At 54.1% G+C, this 24,778-nt stretch overlaps 1 protein-coding gene across 4 annotated transcripts in view; it reads right to left on the reverse strand.

Annotated features, from left to right (window-relative positions):
- The window catches only part of KIRREL1 (kirre like nephrin family adhesion molecule 1), a 100,824-nt gene that overhangs the window by 11,666 nt on the left and 64,380 nt on the right, over positions 1 to 24,778 (reverse strand). For 2 of the 4 annotated variants that reach the window (XM_043878866.1, XM_043878868.1), the window contains exons 2-3: positions 6,716 to 6,865; positions 4,756 to 4,905 (exon numbers count right to left, since the gene is read on the reverse strand). In XM_043878866.1, the coding sequence (XP_043734801.1) occupies positions 4,756 to 4,905; positions 6,716 to 6,865 (300 nt within the window). Of the gene's footprint in view, positions 1 to 4,755; positions 4,906 to 6,715; positions 6,866 to 11,801; positions 11,854 to 24,778 lie in introns of those variants that run through there. The other 2 variants (XM_043878867.1, XM_043878869.1) reach the window with 2 other exon arrangements.

The raw sequence follows: 24,778 nt of genomic DNA on the forward strand, positions 1-24,778 counted from the left end.
TGCGACCAGTGTTCCCCAGGTCAAGTCCTGCACTTCCCCGCCTCCTCTTGTTTCTGCTCCCTTCCCTCACAGCTTCTCTTGAGCTGCCGTCCATCCTGTTCACATCCCAGCTCCTGCACCGGCCTTCCATGCCACATCCCCCTCAACCGCCGCCTCTGTGCGTCCCAGCCAGTCACTCGAAGCTCTGAGCACCATCTATCAGTAGCTTGTCTTTGGGTTACTTATGAGGGTTATCCATGTCCCCTCCCCAACAAAACCATTATCCCTGGAAAAGCAGGAACTCCATCACATTAATATTTATATAGTCTCCGGTGCCTAGAACATGACCAAAGCAGGCTCTGGCTAAATGCTTAAGGAATCGAATCAGTCAGATGTCTGAAATATTAATAGGAAATAGTTCCCTGTCCTATACCCACAGGCTTCGAAACACTCAGGTGAACCAGACTGCAAGTTCCCTGGGAGCAGGGGCTGCTTCTTTTTTCTCTTAAAGCCCTAAGATCTAGTGCAGAGGCTGGTTGATAACTCATCCTTGGGGCTATTAGCAAAATAAGTGGTTGATGAGATAAAGACGGAAGGGTTTTGATTATAATTTTGATATTTGGTCTACCTCATGTTCATCAGCCAGCAATGTGAAAGGGTTTCGTTTGCTTTTTTGCTGGGAAGACCAGAGAAATGCAGAAGGGGCTTTCCAAGGGAGCCCTTGAGAGAAGACCCTGGGACGCCCACGGGGCCAGGCGTGGGCAGGGCTGTCCTGGAGTTTATGAGATGACGGCCTCCATTTTCGGGGTTTCTGGGGAGAGGAACCTCTTGCAGCCCATCCCAGCATTTTGCTCAGCTGGTGCACGCAGAGTGGGAGGGTGGGGACAGCACAGGATATAGAAGCAGGCTGCCCTGGTTTCAAGTCCCGGCTCCTGTATTCATCTGTCAAGTGACCTCGGGTGAGGCTGTCAAGTCAGTTTCTTCAACAGGGGCATACGATGCCCATTCGCAGGGTCCTCGTGCAGGCTAGATGAGGGCGGAAGAGGGGCTGTCACGTGCGACCCGCGCCTGTGTTTACGTTAGTGCTCAGACAAGAGCCATCAGTGTCTCCAGCTCCTGGCTGGCCCGTGATCTGCTTGCTGCATCCCGGGATCCTCCTCTTTGCCCGCTAGTGCACATGGTTCCAGGGCCAGATGGATGCAGATTGGCACACAGGGTGGGAAGGAGAGAAAGGTGCAGAGAAATGGAGCTGCCACTCAGGCTGTCTTGGGCTGTGTGGGGCCCCTCCGAGGTCACGCAGCGCTATCACACCCCAGGAGGACAGTCCTAGTTGGGCAGAAGAGGGGGAAGCTTCTTCTCCCATCAGCTTTCCCTTCCCTCGTAACATTGGTCCTCAACCTTTACTTAGGGAAAGACCGCCCACCTGCCGCCTTTGTCACTAGCCCACCTTAGTACCTGGAGAGAAGCAGATATGGCCGTTGAGGTGTCTGCTAAGCTTAGTTGGACGGCATGTGTCCCAGAGGTTCTTTTTTTTTTAATCTGGCCGTTGTTGTTCAGTCTCTGTCATGTCTGACTCTTTGCGGCCCCATGGACTGCAGCACATCAGGCCCCCCTGTCCTTTACCATCTCCCGGAGTTTGCTCAGATTCCTGTCCATTGACTTGGTGATGCCATTCAGCTATCTGATCCTCTGCCACCCCCTTCTCCTTTTGCCTTCAGTCTTTTCCAGTGAGTCAGGTCTTAGCTGTGGCATGCAGGATCTAGTTCCCTGACCAGGGATAGGACCCAGGCCCTCTGCATTGGGAGTTTGGAGTCTTAACCACTGAACCACCAGGGACGTCCCCATGAGTGTGTTTATGAGCACATTTTTAGGATTTGAAACTTAAATTTGTATATCAATATTTACGTGTCTGAGGCCTCAGTTTCCTTGTTTGTAAAATTTCAAAAAGCACATTGCCATCTGTTCCCCGGAGTTCCTACTGGGAGAATGAAAGGAGATCAAGGGTGTGAAACCGATGGTAAGCTGTAACATGATCAGAGCATCTCCACCACTCACTGACCGCTCACCAGGTGTCAGGTCAAGCGCCTCGTGCATAGGATTTCATTTCATCCTCACCACAGAGTATATTTCACTAATCCTTTCGTGGTAAATACCACTGACTGCCCCCCACCCCCCATTTACAGACAAGGCACTGAAGCTCAGACAGGCCAGGCCAGTGTGCTCAGAGGCAGGAGGCTGAGCTCAACGGCAGGGCTGGGATGAGGACTAGGCCTGCCGACCCAGAGCTATGCTCATCACCACTGCACTTGAGGTTATTGCCGTGAATAATGACGGAACCGTGGGTCTGTAGATCTATATTATGTCTGTGTCTGTCTGTGAGGGAGTGGGAGGCAGCTGCTCGGAGTTCTGCAAGGCCATTCTGTGGCCTGGGCTGGTCTGGGGTCGAAGGTAGACCGCCAAGGGGTATAGCTGCGAGAGAGGGGAGATGATGTGGCTGGCCATGTGCAGGGAGGCCGATTCCACACCCTGAACACAGCATACTCTCCACTCGGTCCTGCCCAGACTCTGAGCCCCGAATGAACAAAAGCTGTGTACAGGCAGGTGAGCAGAGGAGGGTGCATAAACTGTCCTGCCTTCTCACTGCCTCCATGTGGCTGCAGGAGGCAGGGGGTGTGAGAGCTCCAGAGAGACGAGGAGGGGACAGAGTGAGGGGAAAGGAGTAGACGCGTTCATCTTCCATCTCTTTTACTCTTGGGGCCTCCTCCTGCTCCCCTCATCCACCTGAAACACCCAAATAGGCTACAGAGGTCCACATCCTCAACACCCTCCAAATAAGCCAGCCAGCTCCCTGCTCATGTAGACCTCCCTCATTGACTTGAAAGCTTTTTAAACAAGATACTTCTCTACCAAGGGTTCCCACTGATATTCTCCTCTGCCAAGAAGCCTTCCTTGATTGAACCAAGTTGCAGGATGTCATTACTAAGTTCCTGTTATATCTAGGGTCTTGGCTGGCCTTTATCCATCTTTCTCTATTTCTCCATCTCTATGCTGGGGCAGGAGGGGGAAGGAACAGTTTCAGGACCCCCTCATTCAAATGGCAGTCTCCAGTCTGGAAGCAGCACCTTCCAGGACTTAAGCTGAGGCAGTTAGAGAGGAAAAAAGAAGAGATAAGGTCTCCTAAGTATCTCATGTTCCCTTGGAATGCCTGGTCCAGCATAGGGGCTCATACACTCTCCAGTGAGGAGGGGAAGTTGATGCCTTAGCACTCCATGCCTACCCCTGGTGGTCAGCTAACTCCTGCTCCCTAACCTCCATCCTGCTCCATGCTAGTTCTCCCCATGTGTCTTCACCAGAGAGGAAAAGTGAGTCATCTACCAGCCTGGAGTCCTAGTCCTTCAGGGCCTTTACATCCAGAGAAACAGACTGCCGGGTCCCTCTGGTGCTCACTTATTCTGACACCTCACATCTGCCCAGACCTTCACAGTTTACAACTCCCCACTCAGGGAGCAGCAAAGCGGCAGTTGCTAAGAAAAGGCCGGCATCATTATGCCATGTTACTGATGAGAAAACAGATGACCAGAGGTCATGACCTCTTCAGGGTCACGGGGCCAAAATGGTCTAGGCCCTGCCCTGCCACGCCCAGATGGCTTGTCACGTCCTCACCCTTCTCCCCCAGGTAAGAATCTTCCTTGTGTCCAGACTCACTTAGCTCAGCTCCCCGCTCCTTCCTCCCATCCCTCCTGGGGGCATCCCGCACACTTCAACTATTTCGGGGTTGGGGAGAGAAAAGAGAGGTGGCAGGACAGATCAGATGGGAGCAGCAAGAGAAAGGGAAGGAGCAGATGACAAAGGGGAACGAAGAGGGTCACAGGCAGACAGAGCCAAGCCGGAGACAGGGGAGCAGAGGCCCAAGCAGAGCACCAGAGCTTGAGGGAGACAGAAAGATGGATGGAGCTGGAAGTGCTGCCAGGAAAGGGGTGGGGGGTGAGGGCGTGTCAGAGCTGGCCTCATTCCGGCGCTGGGTCCTGCCTGCGTGCAGGAGAGGATCCCCTCATTATGCAAATGGCCCCGGGTGTTACCATAGAGGGACATCTGCTCAGTGCCCTGTGGGCGGCAGCCAGCACGGCTTCTTCAGAGACAAGTCCTCCTCTGGCTGCAGCTCCAGCCGACTCAGCCAGGACCCCTGCCCCAGCCCCTCCCCGTTTCTCAGCCCTCAAGGCCCGATCCCTCCAGTTCTGCCCCCCTGTTCCCTGGGGAGGCCAGGAGGTGAAGTGGAGAAGGTGGGGTGAGTGCTGAGGCGGGAACAGAGAGAAGGGGAGAGGGGCTGAGCGGAGGGGAAAGAGCGAAGGGAGCCGCCGTTTCTGGGGCATCTGCGAGGGAGCGGAAGGGAGAGGTTTCCAACAAGCCCTCTGCCAGGAGAGGCTCTCCATTGCCCCGCCAGGCCCCCACTCTGGCGGGGGCAGTTTATGTTCTGAAGGCGGAGCCTGGGCACAGGCAGGGCAGCGACGATGCCAGAGAGTGGGTGCCCACGTGCCCATTTTTTTCTCTTCTATCTGAACTTGGCTTTGGAAGGAGTTTAAAGGATTGGGGGAGGGAAAGCGAGGGAGATAGTGGGGATAGTACCTGAGGCCAGGATCAGAGACAGAGAAGCTGGGAAATGCAAGAGGATGTTGGGGAGGCGGGGGACAGCTAGGACACCAAGAGAAAGAGACAGGAGGAGGTGGCGGGGCGGTGAGGGTGGGGTGGGGGTGCATGCGGGATGTTGGGGGTCATTACTGAGCACGGTGAGTTTCGCTCGCCGGGAGCGCAGGGCAGCCTCCGTGGCCTGGCACTCGTAAGAGGCATCGTCAGAAAGCTCGGCGTCTGTGATCTCCAGGTTGTACTGCCCGGCCTCCGCAGAGCCCACGACGCGGTACCGTGGCCAGGCTGCAGGAAGAGAAAGGGCTAGCCCAGGTGAGCCCAGCCCCAACCTGGGGCTCGCCTGGACCGCCCTGCCCCCAAGGGCACATCCTCTCCCCACATCAGGGCCCAGGGGTCCCACTGGGAGGCAGCACACCTCCCTCCACCCTCTCCTGGGACCCAGGGGGCCCTCGACGCGGATGAGGTTCCCGGGCAGGCACTGCGATGTCACAGCCTCCACTGAGGCGGGGAGCCACAAAGCTGAACGAGATGGGGGAGAGCAGAAGGGGGAGCTAAGCGGGAGCAGATGAAATCTCCGAAGCTGTTTGCAGACAAATGTCTCTCATAATAATAGGAAAGAAAAGGCAAAAAAAAAAAAAAAAAAAGGCAGACAGCAGGGAGAAAAGGAGAGGAAGAGGGGCGGGTGTGTGGGCGCTAGGAAATATAGGCCATTGCAGCTCAGACATGAGCTCACTGGGGCCAGAGGGAAGCCCAAGGCAGGCAAAGGTCTCGCCGTCACTCACCAAGGGAGGGATGTGAGAAGCAGGGTCCTGCCCGCTCCCCCAGGAACCCCTCACCTGCAGGAGCCTCGCGCTGTGGCAGGCGCACCTCTGTGCACCTCTGTGCTTGTACGATCCAGCCTTCTCCCTCCTGCCTCCAGGCTGCCGTCCACCCCTCACAGGCTGTCCCCGCTCTCGTGCTCCCGACCCTCAGCTCCCTCCCACTGCCCACTGCCTCCCTCTGTTCAGAGGCTATCGATTCTTCTCACTCCATATCTATTGATCTCTCTCTCTCTCCCAGTTTCTTTCTCCTTCCATCATCAATAGATCCGCCAGCCCCTCTCCTTCCTTCATAGAGATTGCTCCATACAGACAAATTTCTCCTACCTGCTCTAATGCACGGAACCCGCAGCAAATAGTCTGAAGCCCTGGATAACAATAAGAAGAAAAATACACAATCCCTCCCATGCTTTTACCATTACACTGCTTGACAGCGAGCAGTGTGTTTTCACATAGTCTCTCGTCTGGTTCAAAACTCACAAACACTTCCATAAAGCTGGCAGACCTGCAACTACCATGTCTATTTTACACAGTGATAAACTAAGGCCCAGAGAGGTGAAGTGGCTTTCCTGAGGTCACCTAGCTGGAAGGCAGCAGAGACGGGTTCTGACTCCCCATCCACTCTGCCAGACGGCCTTTCCAGAAGTATCTTTACTTGCTTTGGAATAAAGGAGGGCTCCCCCTGTCCCCACCTTGGCACATTATGTTTGTTTCCAAAGCGGCTCCATGGTGCTGGTTAAATGAATAAATAAGTGCTTAGGCTGAAATGAAAATGAATTTGTGGCCACAGAACAGACACTGCCTGGGCAGGGGGCGAGAGAGAGGCTGGAGCAAAGCCAAGCAGGCAGGAGACACTTGCGGGACGTAGAAGCTGCTATGTCCTCCTTCGGCCCTTGCAGGGGGCTCTGGAGCTTCCCAGCCCCTCCTGCTTGGCCCGGCTGCCTGCGGCTCCTCTAACGGTGTCCGTCTGCCTAAAGCTGTCCTGTGTAAAGGTCTTTTGGTCTCCCTTGATTCCTTGGACTTCCCGTTGGCCCTCTGTGAGACAGTCTGCAACCCAGGAGGAAAGGCAGAGCTGTGGAGTTTGGACAGCAGTAGAGAGAGAGCTTGGGACAGGGAGACAGACCCACTCACACGGAAGTGGAAGAGGGGAGGCTGGAGCCCAGAGACGGAGCGTGGTGGGAACGCAAGGATGCTGAGTCCAGTCCTCTTCGTTGGTGGGGGAGGGAGGCCATGATGGGGCCGTCTGGGCGCTGGGCTGCCCGCGCAGCCCCACTCACCTTTGAGGCCCTGGCCCATGCCCAGCGCCAGCCCATCCTTGGTCCACTGCACGATCCCCGAGTAGTTGAGCAGGACGCAGGGGAGCACGGCCCGCTGTCCCGCCACCACGGTCTGGTCGGCTGGCTCCTGGCTGAAGCGGGTCTGGGTCCCTGTCAAAGCCAAAGTTGGCACAGGGTCAGGAGATGAGTGAGGAGGGGTGCACCAGGAGGCCGTGCCTCCCAAGCTTCTGCCCCCACCCCACAGCGGCCCGAGAGAGATTGAGAGAGAGCCGCAGGCCAGGACGGCGGACCCTCTGGTCCCCACGCCACGTCAGCCCCAAAGCCTTCCCTCCAAGAAGCCATGTGCTTGCCCTTGATTCTTCCTTCCCTCCGTGGCCCATGGGACTGGCTTTCAGGAGCTGAGGCGCTCAGCAAGCATAGCAAGTGGTGCAGTGTTATGTAAAGGCCTCAGAGACCAGGCTAGTCCAGACCTCTCCCTGTTCAGACGAGGACCCTGAGGAGAGGAGAGTCACTTTCCCAAGGGCTCCCAGCGCGTTCAGGACAGAGCAGGATGCAAGCCTGAGCCTGAGCACTTCAGGTCCTGGGCTCCACCTCAACCACCGGGACCAGGGCTCCCCCGTCCCCACACCAGGTCACTGGGTGACGAATCCACCACACATGCCGCTGGTGATGCCACGGTTGCCCTCAACCCCTGAGAGGCGAATGTCCTACCATTCCCCCGCTTGGACATGTGTCCATGAGCCAATGTAAGATGACTCACGTGTGTAACTGCGCCAGGGGCAAGTCCCCCTTGGATGCACCCAACGAGCACATAACGGCATGTGCCGTGGGACAGTCACGTCCCCCTGTATGTGTATAAATATGCTTCCTGGGTGGCTGGTGGCGGATCCCAGGCAAAGTAGCTCTGAACCCACTTCCTGTACACGTCTCTGGTCCCCTGTGTTCACCCCGTTGCCCCTGAGCCCTGAGTGCTTACACACAATGGACACACCAGCACACGCCCAGCCTCCCGGCCCGTGGGACCTGACAGGGCCACGTGACTTTGTTCCACGTGACTTTGTTCCACTCTCCCTCTGGCTGCCGGAGCTACACATGGCTGCCTGGCTGGCAGCTCGGCCGGGAGCATTTGATTACAGAACTGCAGAGTAATTGCCTTTAATTGTGGAGCCTAAATGGAGCAGGGAATTGGATTTCGGGTTTCTTCGCCCCCGCCACCCACTGCTCCCACCCACCCACTCCAGCCACTGCTGGTCGGCCCGGTGGTGGGCAGTCCTGGGCACTGTGCTGTGACTGTCAGCTTCCCGCGCTGGGCCCCAGGAGACGGAAGGGCTGCGGGACAGCCCAGGGAGAGGTCTGGGGCTTCCCACGCGCGTCCCCAATCTGTCACACTCGGTAACCCAAATCAGTTTTCCCCCGGAACTCTGGGGACTCCTCCCTGTTCTTTCCCTCCCCAGCTTCCAAGTCTTTTAGAGATGACAATCCCCAGGTCCAACTCTTTCCTAACTCAGCTTTCCAAAATCTCTCTGATCCTCCATCACTCCTATGAACAAGCAAAACAACAGTCCCCCGCCCATTCCAAGACCTCGCTCTTATTCACCAGGAACAGGACTCTCATCTTCTCATCCCTCCCTTCTTCTTTTTCCTCCTCCAGCTCCATTTCTCACCTTTCCAAAACTGCCTCACCTTCCCGCCTCTTCCAGGAAGTCCTCCTGGATTGATCTTTTAGTTCCCTGGGCAAACACAGCTTGTCCTACCTTTCGGTCCTGCTGTCACAGCTCTATCCATGAAATTTCCTCTCCCAAGCTCTCAGAGTCTGCGTCCATGCTTTTGTTTGGGGGTAGAGGGCAGCTGTGGGTGGCAGTCTTTGCACTACCTCTTCCCTTAGAATGGGAACCTCTCCACAAGGCCAAAGCCCAGGCTGTCTCTTCTCTCTGAATCTCCCTGGACATATGACATCCACATTGGTTGTTGCATATCAAGGAGACCAAGTGAGAAAGGGGCAGAGCAAGGGTGGACTGATGGCCAGCATATGATTTACTACAACCAGGTAGCCTCTCTTAGTTAAGTGTGTAAACCCAGTTTTTTGGGTCTGCAGGGTGTCAGGAAGTTAGAAACAGCAGCTCCCCAACTCTCCTGATCTGACATCCCATCTATGTCTTCTAAGGGGAAAGGAAAAGGCTCACCCATATTTCCTGGGATTAGGGTGGCAGGTGCTGAGATCCTGGGGGAGAGGTGGGTCAGGTGAGCAGCTGGTATTATTAATTCAGGCATTGCCCTCATTATTATTCAAATTTATTCATATCATTGCGCATTTCTCTAGTGCAGCTACAGGCTGCAAATTCTACACACTCACGTTTCTCCTTCCCACGGCCCCCGGAGCCCAAGTCAAGGGCTTGCAAGTAGAGTGGCCTGTGCACCCTAGCTCAGAGATGGACTTTATAGTCACAGCTTTCCTGCATGGGGCCTGGACACCCTGGTCTCCTGAGGACAGTGAGAAGCTGGTTTCTTGTCCACTGGGAGGTCAAGGAGGCAGCAGGATGGAGGCGAGAGGCCCTGGGGGTGCGAGTCAGAGATGGGTGGGCGTCTCGCCAGAGGGAGTGGTGTGACCTTGGCCTTGTCACTGCCCCTTCCCGGCTCCTCCGTTACAATGACAAGTCTGGGCCAAGGACCGCAAAGTCCCTCTGAAGAGTAGAGGTTCAGGAAACAATGAGGTTTGCCTAGTACCTCTGCCACTCACTTCCTACCAGTGTGACTGTGGCCAAGTTATTCTGAGCCTCATTCTCTTTACTGGTAAACTGGGGTACGATGACACCTACCCGGACTGCTGGAGAGTTAAATGGGAAGAGGTGGATGATTTGCCTGGTACATTCCCTGGCATGTGCACTCTGAATGGTGGCTATGAGCTTATTTATCCTGGGCAGTTAGATAATCAGAGGGACGGATGGAAACCTGAGCAGTGACATGACAAACACGATATCTGTCATTCTGGGGTTTTTGAAATACAGTTCCCTCTTGGCGTAGGCTTGGTTGAAGCAATTTAGTCTGGAGACAGGGGGATGGAAGCAATGACTCCCATGAGAGATCACAGAGGAGGAGAAACAAAGGGTCTCAGGAATTTAACTCAATGGAAAGGTCCTGTAGATCCTGAGCCTGCAAAAGTGACAGGAAATGTTTGCTGACCCCCAAACAGCCTCTGCAGCCAAGACAGTATCTCAGCTACAGTCCAGATGCCCGTGGGTTGTCCTGACCTGGATCATGATTAGGAGGAAGCCCTAAGCCTGCCGCGCCATGGCCAAGGACCACTCACTCTTGTTTGCACACTCCAGGCTTCTGTCCTTGTCTCCAGGTCCTTATACAGGCCTTTCCTGGGCAGAACACTGCTCCCTCCCCTTCCCTCAGAATTCAAATGATCACCTCCCCTGTGAAGTCCTCCCTGCTTGCCTGCATGGCCCCAGAGCCCTCTGTACTCACTTCCCACCTCTGCTAGTGGGTGAGTCCACGCTGCACTACCCACCCCTCCCTGCCTGGGGAGAACTCCTTATGTCTGGACTGTGTCACTCAGAGCGTCAGCCCCATCACCCAGCACAGGGCCTGACTGCCAGGCACACAAAGGTGTTGTGAATAAGTCCGTTGATTGATGGAGTGAGAATGAGCAAATGCCTGAATAAACAGGGCTGCCTGTGCAACCCCATCAGGGAAGGAGGCAGATGCCCCGTCCTCCTGGCCAGGCTCACGGACTGCGGCAAAGGCAGCGAGGGCAGAGAGGGAGGGGAGGACAGGGCCCTCCCTGCGGGCAGAGGAGTAAGAGTGTGGGGGCAGGCCTGGGGGGCTCCCTGAAGCAGGGAATGTGGAGCAGAGGGGAACAGAACTCTGGAAGGTTCTGGTGCAATGATGGGGGTGAGTGAAGAGGGGATATGGGGATTGCTGAGAAAAAAAGCCTAGAAAGTGAGCAGAGAGATATAGGCATCAGACAGGCACAAGAGGAAGGGCAGAAGTCACTTTACAACCGAAAAGGAGGTACTGGGTATATGTTAAGAAGGCACCAAGAACTGGTACCAGCGGCCTCATAAGCATGCATGCAAATCAGAGAACACACACGTGCCTCAGAAGTCCTGGCAGCCTGGGTCTCCCACCGGCTGCGACATATGTGACATAGGACAGAGTCTGCATTGGGACTGGGAGTGGGCATGGGGGTGAAATGTCAGCCCCATCCCCACATCTATACGCTACTTCCAGGAAATACTAAAAATGCAGGGGAATGGTTTGATGTGGGATGGGGAGCCAGGTGGGAGGGGAATCAAGAAGGGCCTGAACACAAACAGAAGGCTGACAACAGACCAGCCTCGCAAAAGCAGTGCCATTGAATAAGCAGCCTCTCCTGCCTGGCAGCTCCAGTCTGGGGCAAGTGCAAAGCCCCACATGTGTGTCTAAGTGAATTCCCTTCTGCTTTCAGCCTGCTGCTTCCCTGTCTTCAGCGACTGGCAGATGTTGGTGAGCTCTCGAGCAGCCATTGTGAAGGCAGGCAGAGAAGAAGTGTGCTGCTGCACGGGAGCTCACACTCACAGGCCAACAGGGAGCCTGGCAGGGGCGCCGGTGACGCCGGGAAGCAGAGACAAAGACAGACACCCACCCGGCAGAGGGAGAGAGAAAGGAGAAGGGAGGAGAAGCGGGAAGGCAAGAGGAAGAGGAGATCTGGATTGGAAAGAGCCCAGGAAAAAAGAAGACATGGGCCCAGGGCAGAGACACAGAGGAGACAAGCACCAGCAAAGACCTAGTGATACAAAGACCCAGGGAGCCACAGAAACCCAGGCCAAGGCAGGAGAGCAGGCAGGCTGAGGACGCAGAGAAAGACAAGGACAGCAGGGCAGGGAGGTGATGGTGAGTGTGGTCACAGGGGGCCAGGGCCTCATCTCCAGATTGGTTCCGTCCTTTAGGCAGGAATCAGGAGGCTGGGGCATCTCAGACTCCAGGTGCCCCCTCCCCAGTATTGTCACTAGGACAGGAGATTCCAAGGAGGCTCAGGCAGGGACTGCAGGCAGGTGAAGAGCTGAACAGTGTGGGGAGGGCAAGGGGAGCACAGAGGGACCTTGGGAGAAATGAGAAAAGCAAAACAGGGGTGCCATAGGACAGAGGCCTCTGGGCTCCTCCCTGATTTCCCCCCAGCCCTCCTTCCTTCTGAGTTAACCCTGGGCCTCGCCACCCTACCCCATAGCTCAAAGCACCTCTGGCCTTCATCTTGGGATGGTTCCTCCCCTATTCTTCCTCCCCATTGTTTGAGCTTCTCGTTTTAGCACTTATCACAGCCTGCTTTGGATTAAAAGTTACTCATGTGTGTGCGTTTCTGCCTCTCCCACTCTCCTGGGAGCCCCTGGAGAACAGAGTTGCTTAAATTTTCCTTTCTTGTGCCTTCAGACCTAGCAACGTTCCTTAGTAATGCTAACTCCCGGTTAGAAGATGCTGCCTATGTGCTGGGCTCCACTGCACATGCCTTAGAGACACGGTTCCTGGTATTGTAATATTGTAATCCAGGGCAGAGTGGTGGTTATGGTCTCCATGTCAGAGTAAAGGGAAATGAGGAAGCGGCAGAGACGAGGATGAACTCAGGACTTTTAGGCAGTATACTCCCTGGGGCTTCCCTGGTGGTTCAGATGGTAAAGAATCTGCCTGCAATGCGGCAGACCCTGGTTCGATCCCAGGGTCAGGAAGATCCCCTGGAGAAGAGTGGCAACCTACTCCAGTACTCTTACCTGGAGAATCCCATGGACAGAGGAGTCTGGTGGGTTATAGTCCGTGGGACTGCAAAGAGTCGGACAAGACTGAATGACTAACACACGCACAGCCTGCTCTTGGTACCATGCTGTGCCATTAAGAATATCCAAGAGGCATTTCCTGAATGTATGGGATTCATGTCACCACCCCCGTCACCCACCACAACCACCCCAGAGAAATTCTGGTGCCCCCGACCTCTGCACTCATGTACTATTCTGATCTCCCCCCTACACTCAGACCTGCCTCTGAACTGTGTTTACCTCCCGGAAGGGCAATGCCCCCCTCCTCAGATCTGGCCTGTACTCTGTAACCACTCAGGCTTTGCCCCACGCGCTGCCGCCATCCATCAGAGAAGGCTTGGCGTAAATGTTCCTACATGAACGCAGAGTGGGTCCAAAGCCTGGCAGGCCCGTTAACAGCACCTAGAGGTTTCAGTCGATCACAAAACGCCATCCGTTAAGCCACCAACACCCTGCAGCGGGAGTCGGGGGCTCATACAGCCCTTTCTTGTGAAGGGCCAGTCACGGTACCTGGTACCTCACTGAGACTAGTTTACTCAATGCACATGACAACTTGATATGGAAGGTACCATTATTATCCCTAACAAGGGCATAGGTTCAAAGAGATAAGCAACTTCCTTCCAGGCACACAGCTGGTAAGAGTCTGGGCCAGTGAGCACAGTGAGGGGCCAGGACACCGGCTCCCCTGGAATGCCAGCTCTCCAGCCTGGCCACTGCTGCCTTTGGCCTCTCACCATCCCCTGGGCCTCTCAGCTCAGACTCTGGCCACTGTGCAAACTGCGGCCTCTCCATCTCCCGTTGGCAGGGTCCCCTCTCTAGGACACCCCCTCCTGTCTCTCAGCACCAGGCCACCTCTCCTTCCCCACCCTGAGCTTCCTGGGGAGACACTGCTGTCCAGCCCAGCTGGCTCTCCACCCCCCTCCTCCACACAGCACAGAAGAGGCCACCCGTCCCTACCTCTGTGTGTGAACACATTTGCTCCCACTGGGTGCTCCCAGGATTGGGGGGACCAGCCTTCCACAAAGGCCTGGTGAAGACAGTGAGATCCCATCCCTTTAAAAAAATTTTTTTTTGACCACCCCATGTGGCACGTGAGATCTCGGTTGCCTGACCAAGAATCTAACTCTGTGCCCCCTGCCTTGGGAGTGAGGAGTCTGAACCACTGGAGACGTCCTTGAATCTCATTAAAAAAAATTTTTTTTTTTAATTTGTCTGCACTGGGTCTTAGTTGCGGCATGTGAGATCTAGTTCCCTGATGAGGGATCGAGCCCAGGCCCCCTGCACTGGGAGCTCGGAGTCTTAGCCACTGGATCACCAGGGAAGTCCCTGAATCCCATTTTTGACTGAAAACTAGGAAGTAACCTCTACATCTACCACAGAGAGGCTGGAAATGCTGACAGATTCTCAGACACAGTTGTGTACTTCTTGTGCACACATGTACATATAAGTACATATGTTCACTGGTGCCCCCCCCCCCCCACACACACAAACACACACACCCTCTTGCACCTCTGCATTCAAGTCCGCTGCATGGGCGCCTTTCTGCACCCATGTCTTGGCACATGGACCTTGGTGGTCATGTTCACGGAGCCTTGCCCACCAGGCCAGCTGGGAACCAGAGAGGAAGTGGGGCCAAGCACGGGAGCCGCCAAGGAAGCCGGGCTGCAGGAGATGGGGGTGGCGGAGGCCAAGCCCTGTCTCCCCGGATTTATCAAACGAGCAGTAATGAACCCCCTGGGCCGGAGCAGTCCCCATGCTCACCACTCCAGATCGCTGCTGGTTCAAAGGGAAGCCTTTGATTCGCACCGACAGCTTTCAGATGGAACTAAATCTCTCCACACTCCACTCTTCCTCCTGCCACCCTCCCTCTCTCTCTCTGCCTTCACATCTTTGCTCTCCCACCCTCCCTCAGGCTCTCTCCCCCTCCCCAGCCATCCCCTCTCTCAATCTATGAAAAATACAACAGCCAGAGAGGGCCCCTCCCCTTGGTTGGATTCTCTCATGGAGAAAAGAGGATTGCGATTCTCTGGGCTAGGCCAGCAAAAGGGAGAGAAGAAAGAGAGATTTGCACTTTTGATAGAGGAGGGAAGACGGGGTGGGGGGGGGGGGGGAAATGGGAGGAAGGGGAGTTGCGGAGAGAGAAAGTGCAAGCAAGAGCATGCGCTGGCGGGGCAAAGACATGGAACATAGGAGAAAAGACAGAGATCCTGGCTGCCCCAGAGCGGAGATGTAGAGGCAGGGAGAGAATCAGGTTCAGGACCCTTGGAAGAGAAGCTGCCAGGAGGGAAGTACCACACCATCTAGCTGACTGGCATGAGGGGTGTGGGTCTGTAGACTCTGCTTTATACAGGGCCCAGCCTAGAATCCAAGTGTCCAAATGTGATGTGACCCAGTGACTGTAAGCCCCTTCTTGGACAGGTCAGGGGTCAGGGGTCAGAAAGCTGCATTGACTTGCTTCCAGCAGGTAATCTCGGGCTTGGCTGTGAGTAGAGGTCTGGTGATATAGATATCAGATGGATGCCCCATGACAAGTTACTAAACATTCAAAGACTATTATCGCCCTGACCCTGCTGCCCACCAGCATTTACTATACCAAAGTACTATGCCCGCACTGCACAGTCTGAAGTGAAAAAGACCCAGTGGGCAGCACGGCCTGAGGAACAGATGCCTCAACTCCAGCTTCACCCTCTTCCCTCGTTTGGTCCTTTCTCGTCCCACAAGGTCAAAGCCAGAGCAGAAGAACCGGTTTCTCTTCCCTCCCTTCACAACCAGCTTGGCCAAGCCACCCTGATGTCTGTCTCCAAGGCTGGGGTTTGGTAGGGACAGCTGAAGGGGAAGCTTTCCAGGGACCAGATGGGCTTTTACAAGTGGCCACAATCTGGCCTGGTTTCCCTGCATTGAACAGACCAGAGAGACTGGCCGCAGGGCTGGTATTCATGGAGACAGGACACAGGAGTTTATTGGTCTGGGCCAGTGTGTTAGTTACTGAAAGAGGCAAGAACAGAACCTTGAAAGAGGCCATGGGGACTGGCCCAGCACTGCCTGCCGGGGGGGGGGGGGGGGGGGGGGGGGGGGTGGCGGGGACAGAGGATAATGGGCCAGAAGTCAGGAGGCAGGGGCTTTCAGGTTTTGCCTCCACCCCACCCAGCAGCACGACTTTGCGGGGTGGGGAGGAGGGGTCACTTCACTTCTCTGGGTCTCAGTTCTTTGTAACGAGAAGGGGGTAAAGTACCAGGCTCTGAAGGACCTCTCTGGCTCTGAGGTTCTAAGATTCTACTGCATCCCCTGCTCTTCTGGGGCCTCAGGTGGACCTTGCTGACATTTCTAAGGACTCAGCCCAGTGTTCCAGACTGTGAGAGAGTCGGCACACCTGGGGCCATCCTGGCCTTTCCTTCCAGCAGGCATGTGGAAGGAAGGCTGCAAGTTTATGACATTAAGATAGTAACTGAGAAATGCCAGTCTTTGTTTTCCCTGTAAGGAGCTCCCCATCAAGAGTTCCCTTCCAGTAGGTTCATGGTGGGAAAAAAAAGAGAGGATAAGAGGGCAGGCAATCCTGGGTCTCCAAAGTGACCTGCTAGCCCAGACCCACTCACAAGGATGTCAAGCTTCTGAACTAAAAAGACGGGCAGGTGCAGCTGGGAACACTCCCCCCACCCTGCTATATTTGGCTGTCCAGCCCCCTCTGCCCTGCCAGGCTGAGGCACCTGGGCCAGACCTGATCTGACAACTTTATGCAAATGCGCCCTGGCAGGGGACCCTGAGAATGTTCTATGGGAAGGACAACAGCATTACAAGCCCAAGTGGGGTTGGCTGGAGCAGGTATGACAGGCGGGACGAGAAAGTGGGGAGGGTGACAGGGGTGGTGGATGGTCTGCTGAAAAACTGAATTTCAATCTGGCTTCAGTGGGCGAGGGCAGGGCAGTGCAGGAGAGGGGAGGCAGGTGGCCGGCAAGGACTTCGCTCAGAGAGAAGACGCAGGGTATGCAGAAAGACAGAAAAAGGCAGGCAGAGGGAGGGAAGGAGAAGAGACAGCCGAAGAGGACAGTCACAAAGTCAGAGAAGGGACAGAGGACAAGACAAAGACAGAACAGAGAAAGAGATGCTAAGTTAGAAAGAGAATCTGAAGGCTGGTGCTGGAAAGGACCTTCATCACCAGTTCAGAACCTTTATTTTGAAGAAGCTTGGGGTCGGTAAAAGGAAAAAGGTATTTGAGGGAAGCATGCCCCCCAAACTTCTGGTGGCAGCCTCCAAGTTACAGAGGGCTCCTCTCCCCAGGGTCAGGGTGCAGCCCCAAATCTCCCCATCCTGCGATGATGATGGGGGCAAGATGGGGGTGGGGGGGAGCGGTGGTCAGGAATCTTTACCTGGGCACCCTGCCTTCCCTAAAAGAAGTTGGGGAAGCAGCAAGGGAGAAACTGGAGAAGCTGGGAAGACGTCATTTGGAAATGGGGGGTGAGAGTCAGGAAAGGTGTAAGGGACCATCTGGGAAAGGGAACCTGGGAAGGAGATAAGAAATCGGAGAAGGGGTGGGGTCAGTAGAAGCCCCTAGGGGCTGTGCAGGCAGATGGGCGGGGAGATCTGGGGCGGATTACCACCCTCTGGCCTCATCGGAAGGTCTTGAGCATTTAGGTCAAAGTAAAGGAGTGAAATCCTTGAGAAATGGAAGGGATTTTGGAAAGGATTAGCCAAGGTGGGGGAGGAGGAGAGGATGAGGTGGGTGGTATCTGAGTAATTCCTAAGGCTGCCCATGGAAGGCCCTGGTGTGTACCCACAAATGAGATGGGGCCAAGTCACTGGTCCCCCTCAGCCCCGTCCCATAGGAGCCCCCAGGGGGCTAGTGTGTCCTCGCCCTGGGCAGCAGTGTGCCCACCAGGAAGGAGGCCAGCATGTCACCTGTCAGCCACATACCAACCCCAGGGAAACAGGAAGTCCATCCTGGGGTCTCACCCCATCCCCTTCTCCCACCATGAACCGCTTCCCTCTGGCTCCCCCCTCAGGCAGGGAGGCACAGCGGCCTCCCTGTTCCAAGTTCCGCTCTGAAAGCTCCCTAGCTTGCTTTAACATTCTTAGTTACCCTGTTATGAATACAGCTTCAGAATACAATCTGAGAGTGTGAGAATTGCACCCCTGAGGCCCCCAGGCAGGCTTGAAGCCCAGGAAGAAATGCAGGCTGGTCCCCCGACTGTCTCCATCGAAGTCTCCTGGCACTTTTAGGAACAGACGCCAGAATGAAAGTGAAAGAGTTAGTCACTCAGTTGGGTCTGACTCTTTGCGACCACCATGGACTGTGACCACCATGGACTGTAGCGTGCCAGGTTCCTCTGTCCATGGGATTCTCCAGACAGGAATACTGGAATGAGCTGCCATGCCGTTCTTTAGGGGATCTTCCTGACCCAGGGATCAAACCCAGGTCTCCTGCATTGCAGGCAGATTCTTTACCATCTGAGCCAACAAGTTGCCAGAATATATAACCTTAACTCTGAGAAATCCGGAAACGTGAGGACTGGGGCAGCAGAAAGGAGGGCATTCTCCTCTTTATCCAGGAACCAAAGAGCCAGAAGGAAATATGGGTCTTCTGAGCCCCAGTTCAATTCCTGGGTCAGGAAGCTCTCCTGGAGAAGGGATAGGCTACCCACTCCAGTATTCATGGGCTTCCCTAGTGGCTCAGATGGTAAAAAATTCACCTGCAATGCAGGAGACCTGGGTTCGATCCCTGGGTAGGGAAGATCCCCTGGAGGAAGGCATGGCAACTCACTCCAGTATTCTTGCCTGGAGAATCCCTATGGACAGAGCAGCCTGGCGGGCTACAGGGCGTCGCAAAGAGTCAGACACGACTGAGTGACTAACAACAGCACAGAGACCGGACCGGAGCTCTTATGGACACTTCTCCATTGCTACGTTGAACGAGCTTTGTTATATTTTTGCATCAACTCATACTCCACCCACCTCAAAATTAAAGAATAAAAAAGAAAGAAATAGCAGCAGGTCAGATCCAGGTGTTAGACCTTAATCGCTTCCCAGAGTCAGGAACCGTTCAGCACAGGTGACTCTGCAGATTCTCCAGCACTTCCAGATGGACTACCCGACTCTGAGAGCCAGGTGAGCAACTCACCTGGGAAGGCATGGGGCTCTGACGAGTGGCCTTGACCTTGGCTCCACACTAGTGCCTCTGAGAAAGGCTGCCTTGGCAGACATGCGTCACACCCATAACAAAGGCACATCCCCAGGCTCCATCACTGAGCCTTCCTTACAAAGCCCTAGAATGGACTTTAATGACTGTGGCTCCCAGGGGAGCAGATTTTTTTGTTCACATAAGAACCTTTTAGTAGCACTTGGCAGTGAGCTCCTTGTCACTAGAAGTATTCAAGATAAGGGTGGATGACTACCAGCCAGCAATGTTCCAGAGGGCTCTGGATACTATTTAAGATCCCTTTCAATTCTGGTTCTTTAGGATTCTATTCACACACCTCATATCTTACTTTGGACACACACCTATCAAATAATCAATTTGTAACAGTTCGATCAAGGTGGACTGAAATGATTTGCAGAACTGAAGTTTAACAGAAGGAATTCTAAACAGAGCCATCTGCAGGGGGGAAAAAAAAAAAACCAGTTCAAAAAAATCATCTAGGCTGGCAGTCAAGGATTAAGTAAGACTTTGGTCCCATGGCAATTAACCATGAAACTTCAATGTTTCGTGTAGTTTGAGACCTGCAGTTTAGTCTGTAACTAACTATATTGTATTTTATTCTCGCTCCTTTTTCACATGAAGAGATTGCAAACTCCTTGAGGTGACAGATATGATGTTGGTTGTGTTTGTCCCAGAATGTGCTTTGCACACAATAGGTGCTCAATAAATGTTTATCATATGATTATCTGAATTAATGGATAAAGCACCTGCACCCAGAGGAAGTCAACTCAATTCAACATTCATTCATTCATGTAACAAGCATTTTAGGGGTGTCTACTACCAATCAGGAAGTACCCTGGGCTCTGGGATGCAAAGTGAACAAGACAGACCTGTTCCCGCCACCACCTAGCTTCTGCTCGAATATCCAGGCAAGATGGCATGATGAGGGTCCTGATGGAGTGACGTCAAGGAAAGAGCACTACATCAATGAATTTTTCTCATGTCTGACTTCCACCCCGGTCTGCCCTCGGGCTGAGACCCCTGTCTTGTTGCCCTTTGTTAGTCCTCAGTCCTTTCTACATCGTACTGGTTAAACATAGTAGACCTTGCTTGGCACCCAGTAGGTATCCAATAAATACTCATTTACTGATTAGAACTGCCTTGAGTCTTGAGGACAAGATGGATTTCAACAGCCAGAGTGCTGGGGGAAGGGCATTCCAGACAAAAGGAACAGCGTGAGCCAAGTCATGGAGACATAAAAGACCAGCAAGCAGTTGGAAGTGGCTGGAATTTAAGCAGATAAAGAAATTAGAACCAAGGTCATATCTCTTTAAAAATTAAACAGTTTCTCCTTCTGGGCATTCCTGTCTCTGCCCTCCAGAAACTTCTAGGCTGTTGAGAAAGACTGGGGGCATGACATAGAAAGAAGGCCAGATTCAGGAAGACAGAAGTAGAAGTTGGGGCTGATCCAGGCCGCACAGACTCACCCTGTGTCCACCTGCTAAGATCTGGGGAAGGGCTTAGAAGAATCAAAAGGCCCCAGGTGGCTATTTGAAGGTGGATGGTGTGTGTGAGACTGTGTGCTCTCTGTGTCCTCGTTTGCATTCATGTGTCTAGTGAACTTGTGTGTCTGTACACATCTACACACAAGTGTTGGCACGTAGCCACCCAAACGGAGAATGGGGCACTTTCTGCCTATAACTAGGACATTCGGGGCTTTTCCAATTAATCTCCATTAAAAAGATTTCCCGCAAAGGCGCTTCTAGAGGCCCCAAGTTGGGGTCATCTGGATCAATCCTGCATAAAGTAAAAGCAGCTCCGACTGGCGGCTCAATCGATCCATCTAACTTGGTTCATTCTACACGTGCAAGGGGCACGGAATGTTAATTTGCTGCGGGGAGCTGAGGGAGCCCAGCAGTGGAGCCTCTGTAATTAACAGCTGGAGGAGCAGGGTCTCAATATGGTGGTATTCAATTGCGGCACCCAGCATAGGGGAGGGAGGACTCACGGCAGGTCTTCAGTGTTGATGAACACTGTCTGTCTGCTCCTGATCTTTTTTGTTCTGCCTGACTCAGTTTGCCTGCCAAATGAAACACAAATGCCCCGAGAACAGGGAAACCCAGGAAAACCAAATCATTCATCTAACTGAGGTTGGAAGTTTACAGAATATTGATGGGGAGACCTGACCAATTGGGAGTCCAAGGCAAGAGTCCATGGAGAGACCTACTCTTCTAGGCCATGAACACCGGTGACTGTTCCCCAAAGCATGTGAAAGCCAAAGCAGCTCTTTGGTCTTATTTCCATGAAGGAGGCAGGAATTCAGCAGAAAGGGGAGAGCACCCTGCATGTACAGCCACCCTAACATCTCCTAGCAGGCCTACACCTGCTCCCATTCAGAGTCTGCTACAAATCTTTCCAATTCCTATTCTCCAGGCAGTCTTCCCAGAGGGGTTATGAAGAAAGTATTGATTTTCCTCTCTCATCCCTTCCAAACCAGCCCCTCTGGCCGGTGCCCTCATCAGCTTCTCCCATGTGCTCATGCCCTTTTCAACTTTTCTGCTACAAAATTTCTGTAAGCATTTCCTGTAAGCATGACCTGGAGACACCCAACCCTGCTCACTTGTCTCTCTGTCCTGTGTTCTGTGTCAGCCTCAGGACAGCCCAGATGCCAGAGGAGAAGCCAGGAACATGCCTGATGGATGCACAGACATCCCTTCAGGTACAGGAGAAACCCTGGAGAAAGCAGCCTGCCTCTCCCTTCACGCTTTCTCTCCGCATCTCTGATTCTTCCTTTCCCTTTTTGATCTTCCTGTGTTGCCCCCCAGAGAAATGGTAGTTGGAAGTGGGGGGGCCCTCTCCTTCCTCCACCTATGTTGTCTGCGGTCTCTGCAATAACCTAATGATTTCTCATTTAGCTGCCCAGCCCTTGATGGGGAGAGGCGCCCTTTGATTGCTTGTGACACCAATCTCACAACAAATTTAGCACCTCGTTTCCTGGACGAGCCAATATTCCTCCTCGATTATCTCCCTGTGAGGAGGACAGGGTGCTGTGCATTCCAACGAGTAGCTTATGCCTTCCCCCAGTATCAGAGTCAATCAAGCTCACAGCTCTAGGAAGGAAAGATGGAAGGGTGGGGTGGGAGAAGGTTCTCATGGGAGCACAGGAGAGCTCCAAGAGCAAGAAAAAGACAAGGAGGATGATGGGGAATAGAGAGAAGCCTCTGGAAACCTGGCTCTCAGCAGCTTATGTGCAGCTTCTCTGAGATGGGGATGGGAGTGGTGTGACCTTGACTCAGATAATTCTGGAACTTCCTTCCTAAGCCACGCCTGAGACCCTGGCATTTCATCCAGCCACCCCCTAGATCTTGGTGTGGGGCTAACGGAGGGAGGAAAAGGATACCCTGGAGTCACCCTATTTCACCTTGGAACGAATCAAGGGAGGAAGAGTCACTTCCGGACCCCAGGCCCCCCACTCCAGCATTCCTCAGCCCCTTGCTGTCCCATGGAAATGACTTTCCTGAACAAAATCACTTGCTCCCGGCTGGGATCTGCCCCACATGACTGATGAGGGGAGATGAAAAGAAATTTCTCCAGCCCAAGAGGCAGTGAGTTGGAGGGATGGGGTGGGAGATTCTCTGAAAGGAATCTACGGAGAAGGAAGGGCAGGCTGAAATCAGGGCCGCAGGAGACTTCTGACAGGACCCTAGAAAATGGATCAAAAGAGAAGCAGGGAGGGGAGTCATGAGGAAATATTGCTTCAGGGTAAGAGGGGAAATGAGGGGAGGCCAGAGAACCAGGAGAACCCCACTGGAGACAGAGGGTCCCAAACGTGTGCCCACAGAAGTGAGAGAGCCTGAGCTAGGTGGGCAGTGTGCAGGGGAAAGGAGTGGGTTGGGTGCATATGGCGGGGAGATGGGGAAGGAGGGGCCAAGGACGAAGATGCCCAGGGCGTGAGCCCCGAGAGGACAGGAGTACCAGGCCCACCGCTCCCAGGAAGGCAGGATGCAGGACACCTGTCAGGAGAGGCAGAAGGAGGTGAAGAGGAAGGAGACAGGGGCTGATCGCCAGGAGGGAGAGCAGATGGTTGCTGTCACTAAACGGATTCCAGTAAGTCCAGGATGCCTTAGACAGCAAAGACAGGCTCGGGTAAGCAGTGGGAGGGGGAAATCAAGGAGCAGAGCCTTGGAGGAAGCTCCACACAGACCTGTACGATAATACATCTACCCACATCAACCCTCCCGATTCCTCCCTCCACACTAACCTCAAGCAGGAACCCCTAACCCAGCATCAACCCAAACATTCATACCAATCTGAACCTGTCCTAACAATCATTCTAACCCCAAATCTGAACTAGAACATGAGCTTTTAGAAGCCAACGCATCTTGGATTCCCTCAGGGTCTGGTTGGCAGAAGTGATCAATAGATGTTTATTGAATACAGGAACACAGAAACCAAATCTTAACCCCTGCCCTTAATAGTCACCCCGGTTTCAAGCCTGACCCCTCCTGCCTCCCCAGGGCCCTGCTGCGCACCAGTGAGACCCCGGCCCTCACTCTCTTCCTGCCCCAATCCTAAAGGCCATGTTCTTAACTACAGTTTCACTTCATTACCTGTAATCTGCTTTCTTTTCTTTCTCCCTCCACACCTTTGGGTAGGTGGTTCAAATTCATCTGGGCAATCAAGGGGAGAGACAAGTAAAAGACAACAACTCCACCTGGAGGCCAAAACAAGGTGGGAAGGAGCCCCTGAATTCTCAGTCACGGATGTTTTCTTCTCTGCCCGGAACTTTCTGCCCCAGGGTCCTAGAAAGTGGGATGGAACACAACTATGAGGTTCAGGGCAAAGGAGCCTAATGCTTGAGACCCCAGGAAGAGTGAGTCAGATCTGAAGAGGCAGTGTGAGCAGAGAGAAATATGTCAGAGAATAAGTGAATGGGCTCCAGGTCAGGAAGCAGAGACCCACCATCTATCTCCTGCTCACAGCTCTGACCCTGGGATCACTTGCCAGGACACGGGGCACTGGAAGCCTTCATGGGGTGTCTGTGGGAAGCCCTGCAGCAGGGAGGATGTCAGGATGCTCCAGAGACTTGGCCTATTGGCCTCCGACTCCGGAGCAAGGGACAGCTCCCTCTGGGCAGTCCCTCCTCCAAGGAGCAAGGCTTTGTCCATCTCTCAGGACCTGTCGTCGCAGTGCCTGGGAGAGGAGCTGAGCACTCTGTTCTGTTCTTGTTGCAGCCAAATCTGATTATCAGGACGTGTGACGGATGAGCTGGGTTTGGACCCCCAGCTCAGGGAGTGGGATGATGGAGTTCGTCTGTCACTCTCCCCAGGGGATGAAGCATCAGTCCCTGATGGCGTCTGGGATGTGCACGCCTCTGAGATGTCTCCCTAACCAAGATTCCTGGGAGGTCCGTCTCCAACCACTTCTTGACAGAAAGACCTCTGAGCACTGAAATGCCTGCACCAGCTCCCGGGGCTCTGCCGAAAGCCGGGTCGGGAGCCCCGGCGCGAGAATCCCCAGCCCTGGGTGAGACCCAGTGCCTCCGGCCAGCTGCCACCTCTGTGGGGGCCACTTTGAGGGAGGGAGTGGAAAAGCCTGCCTCTGCTCGGCTGGGGCCTGCAGGCATCTCTCAGTGACAGCCATGGGCCTTGGAAGCCTGGGGCAGGGCAGGCAGGGAGGAGGGAGAGCGATGGTACAGAATAATAATGAAGGATTTTTAATAACTCGTCAGCTATGGTGTCAGCTCAACAGCAGCGGCAGCACAACCCGTTGGGAAAACTTTGTGAGGAACTGTCTTCCTGGGAAGTGAGAGGAGAGTCACAAGGGCTGAGGGCGAGGAGAAGCGCCCTCCTCATCCCCGGCCACACAGAGCGTTGAGTTAGCATCCAGCCAGTGGTGCAGGGTGAAGTGCAAACAGACTCACAAAGCCCCAGGCCTGGCCCTCTGAGAGCTTCCACTCCGGGCCAGACCCAAGGGTCACGGCCGGGGCTGAGGACAGGAGCAGTCTATGAAGTCACTGCAGGGCACAGGCAAGCCTCCCTCCAGGAAAACACAGCCCCCAGCTTAATTTCTGAAGTCAATCAGCTGGAAGGCAATTACACACTTACCACAGGGCTCCTTCCTTTACCTAATAATTCACTAGGG

The sequence above is a fragment of the Cervus elaphus genome, chromosome 20 (genome assembly GCF_910594005.1).
Source record: "Cervus elaphus chromosome 20, mCerEla1.1, whole genome shotgun sequence".
Taxonomy (NCBI): Eukaryota; Metazoa; Chordata; class Mammalia; order Artiodactyla; family Cervidae; genus Cervus; species Cervus elaphus.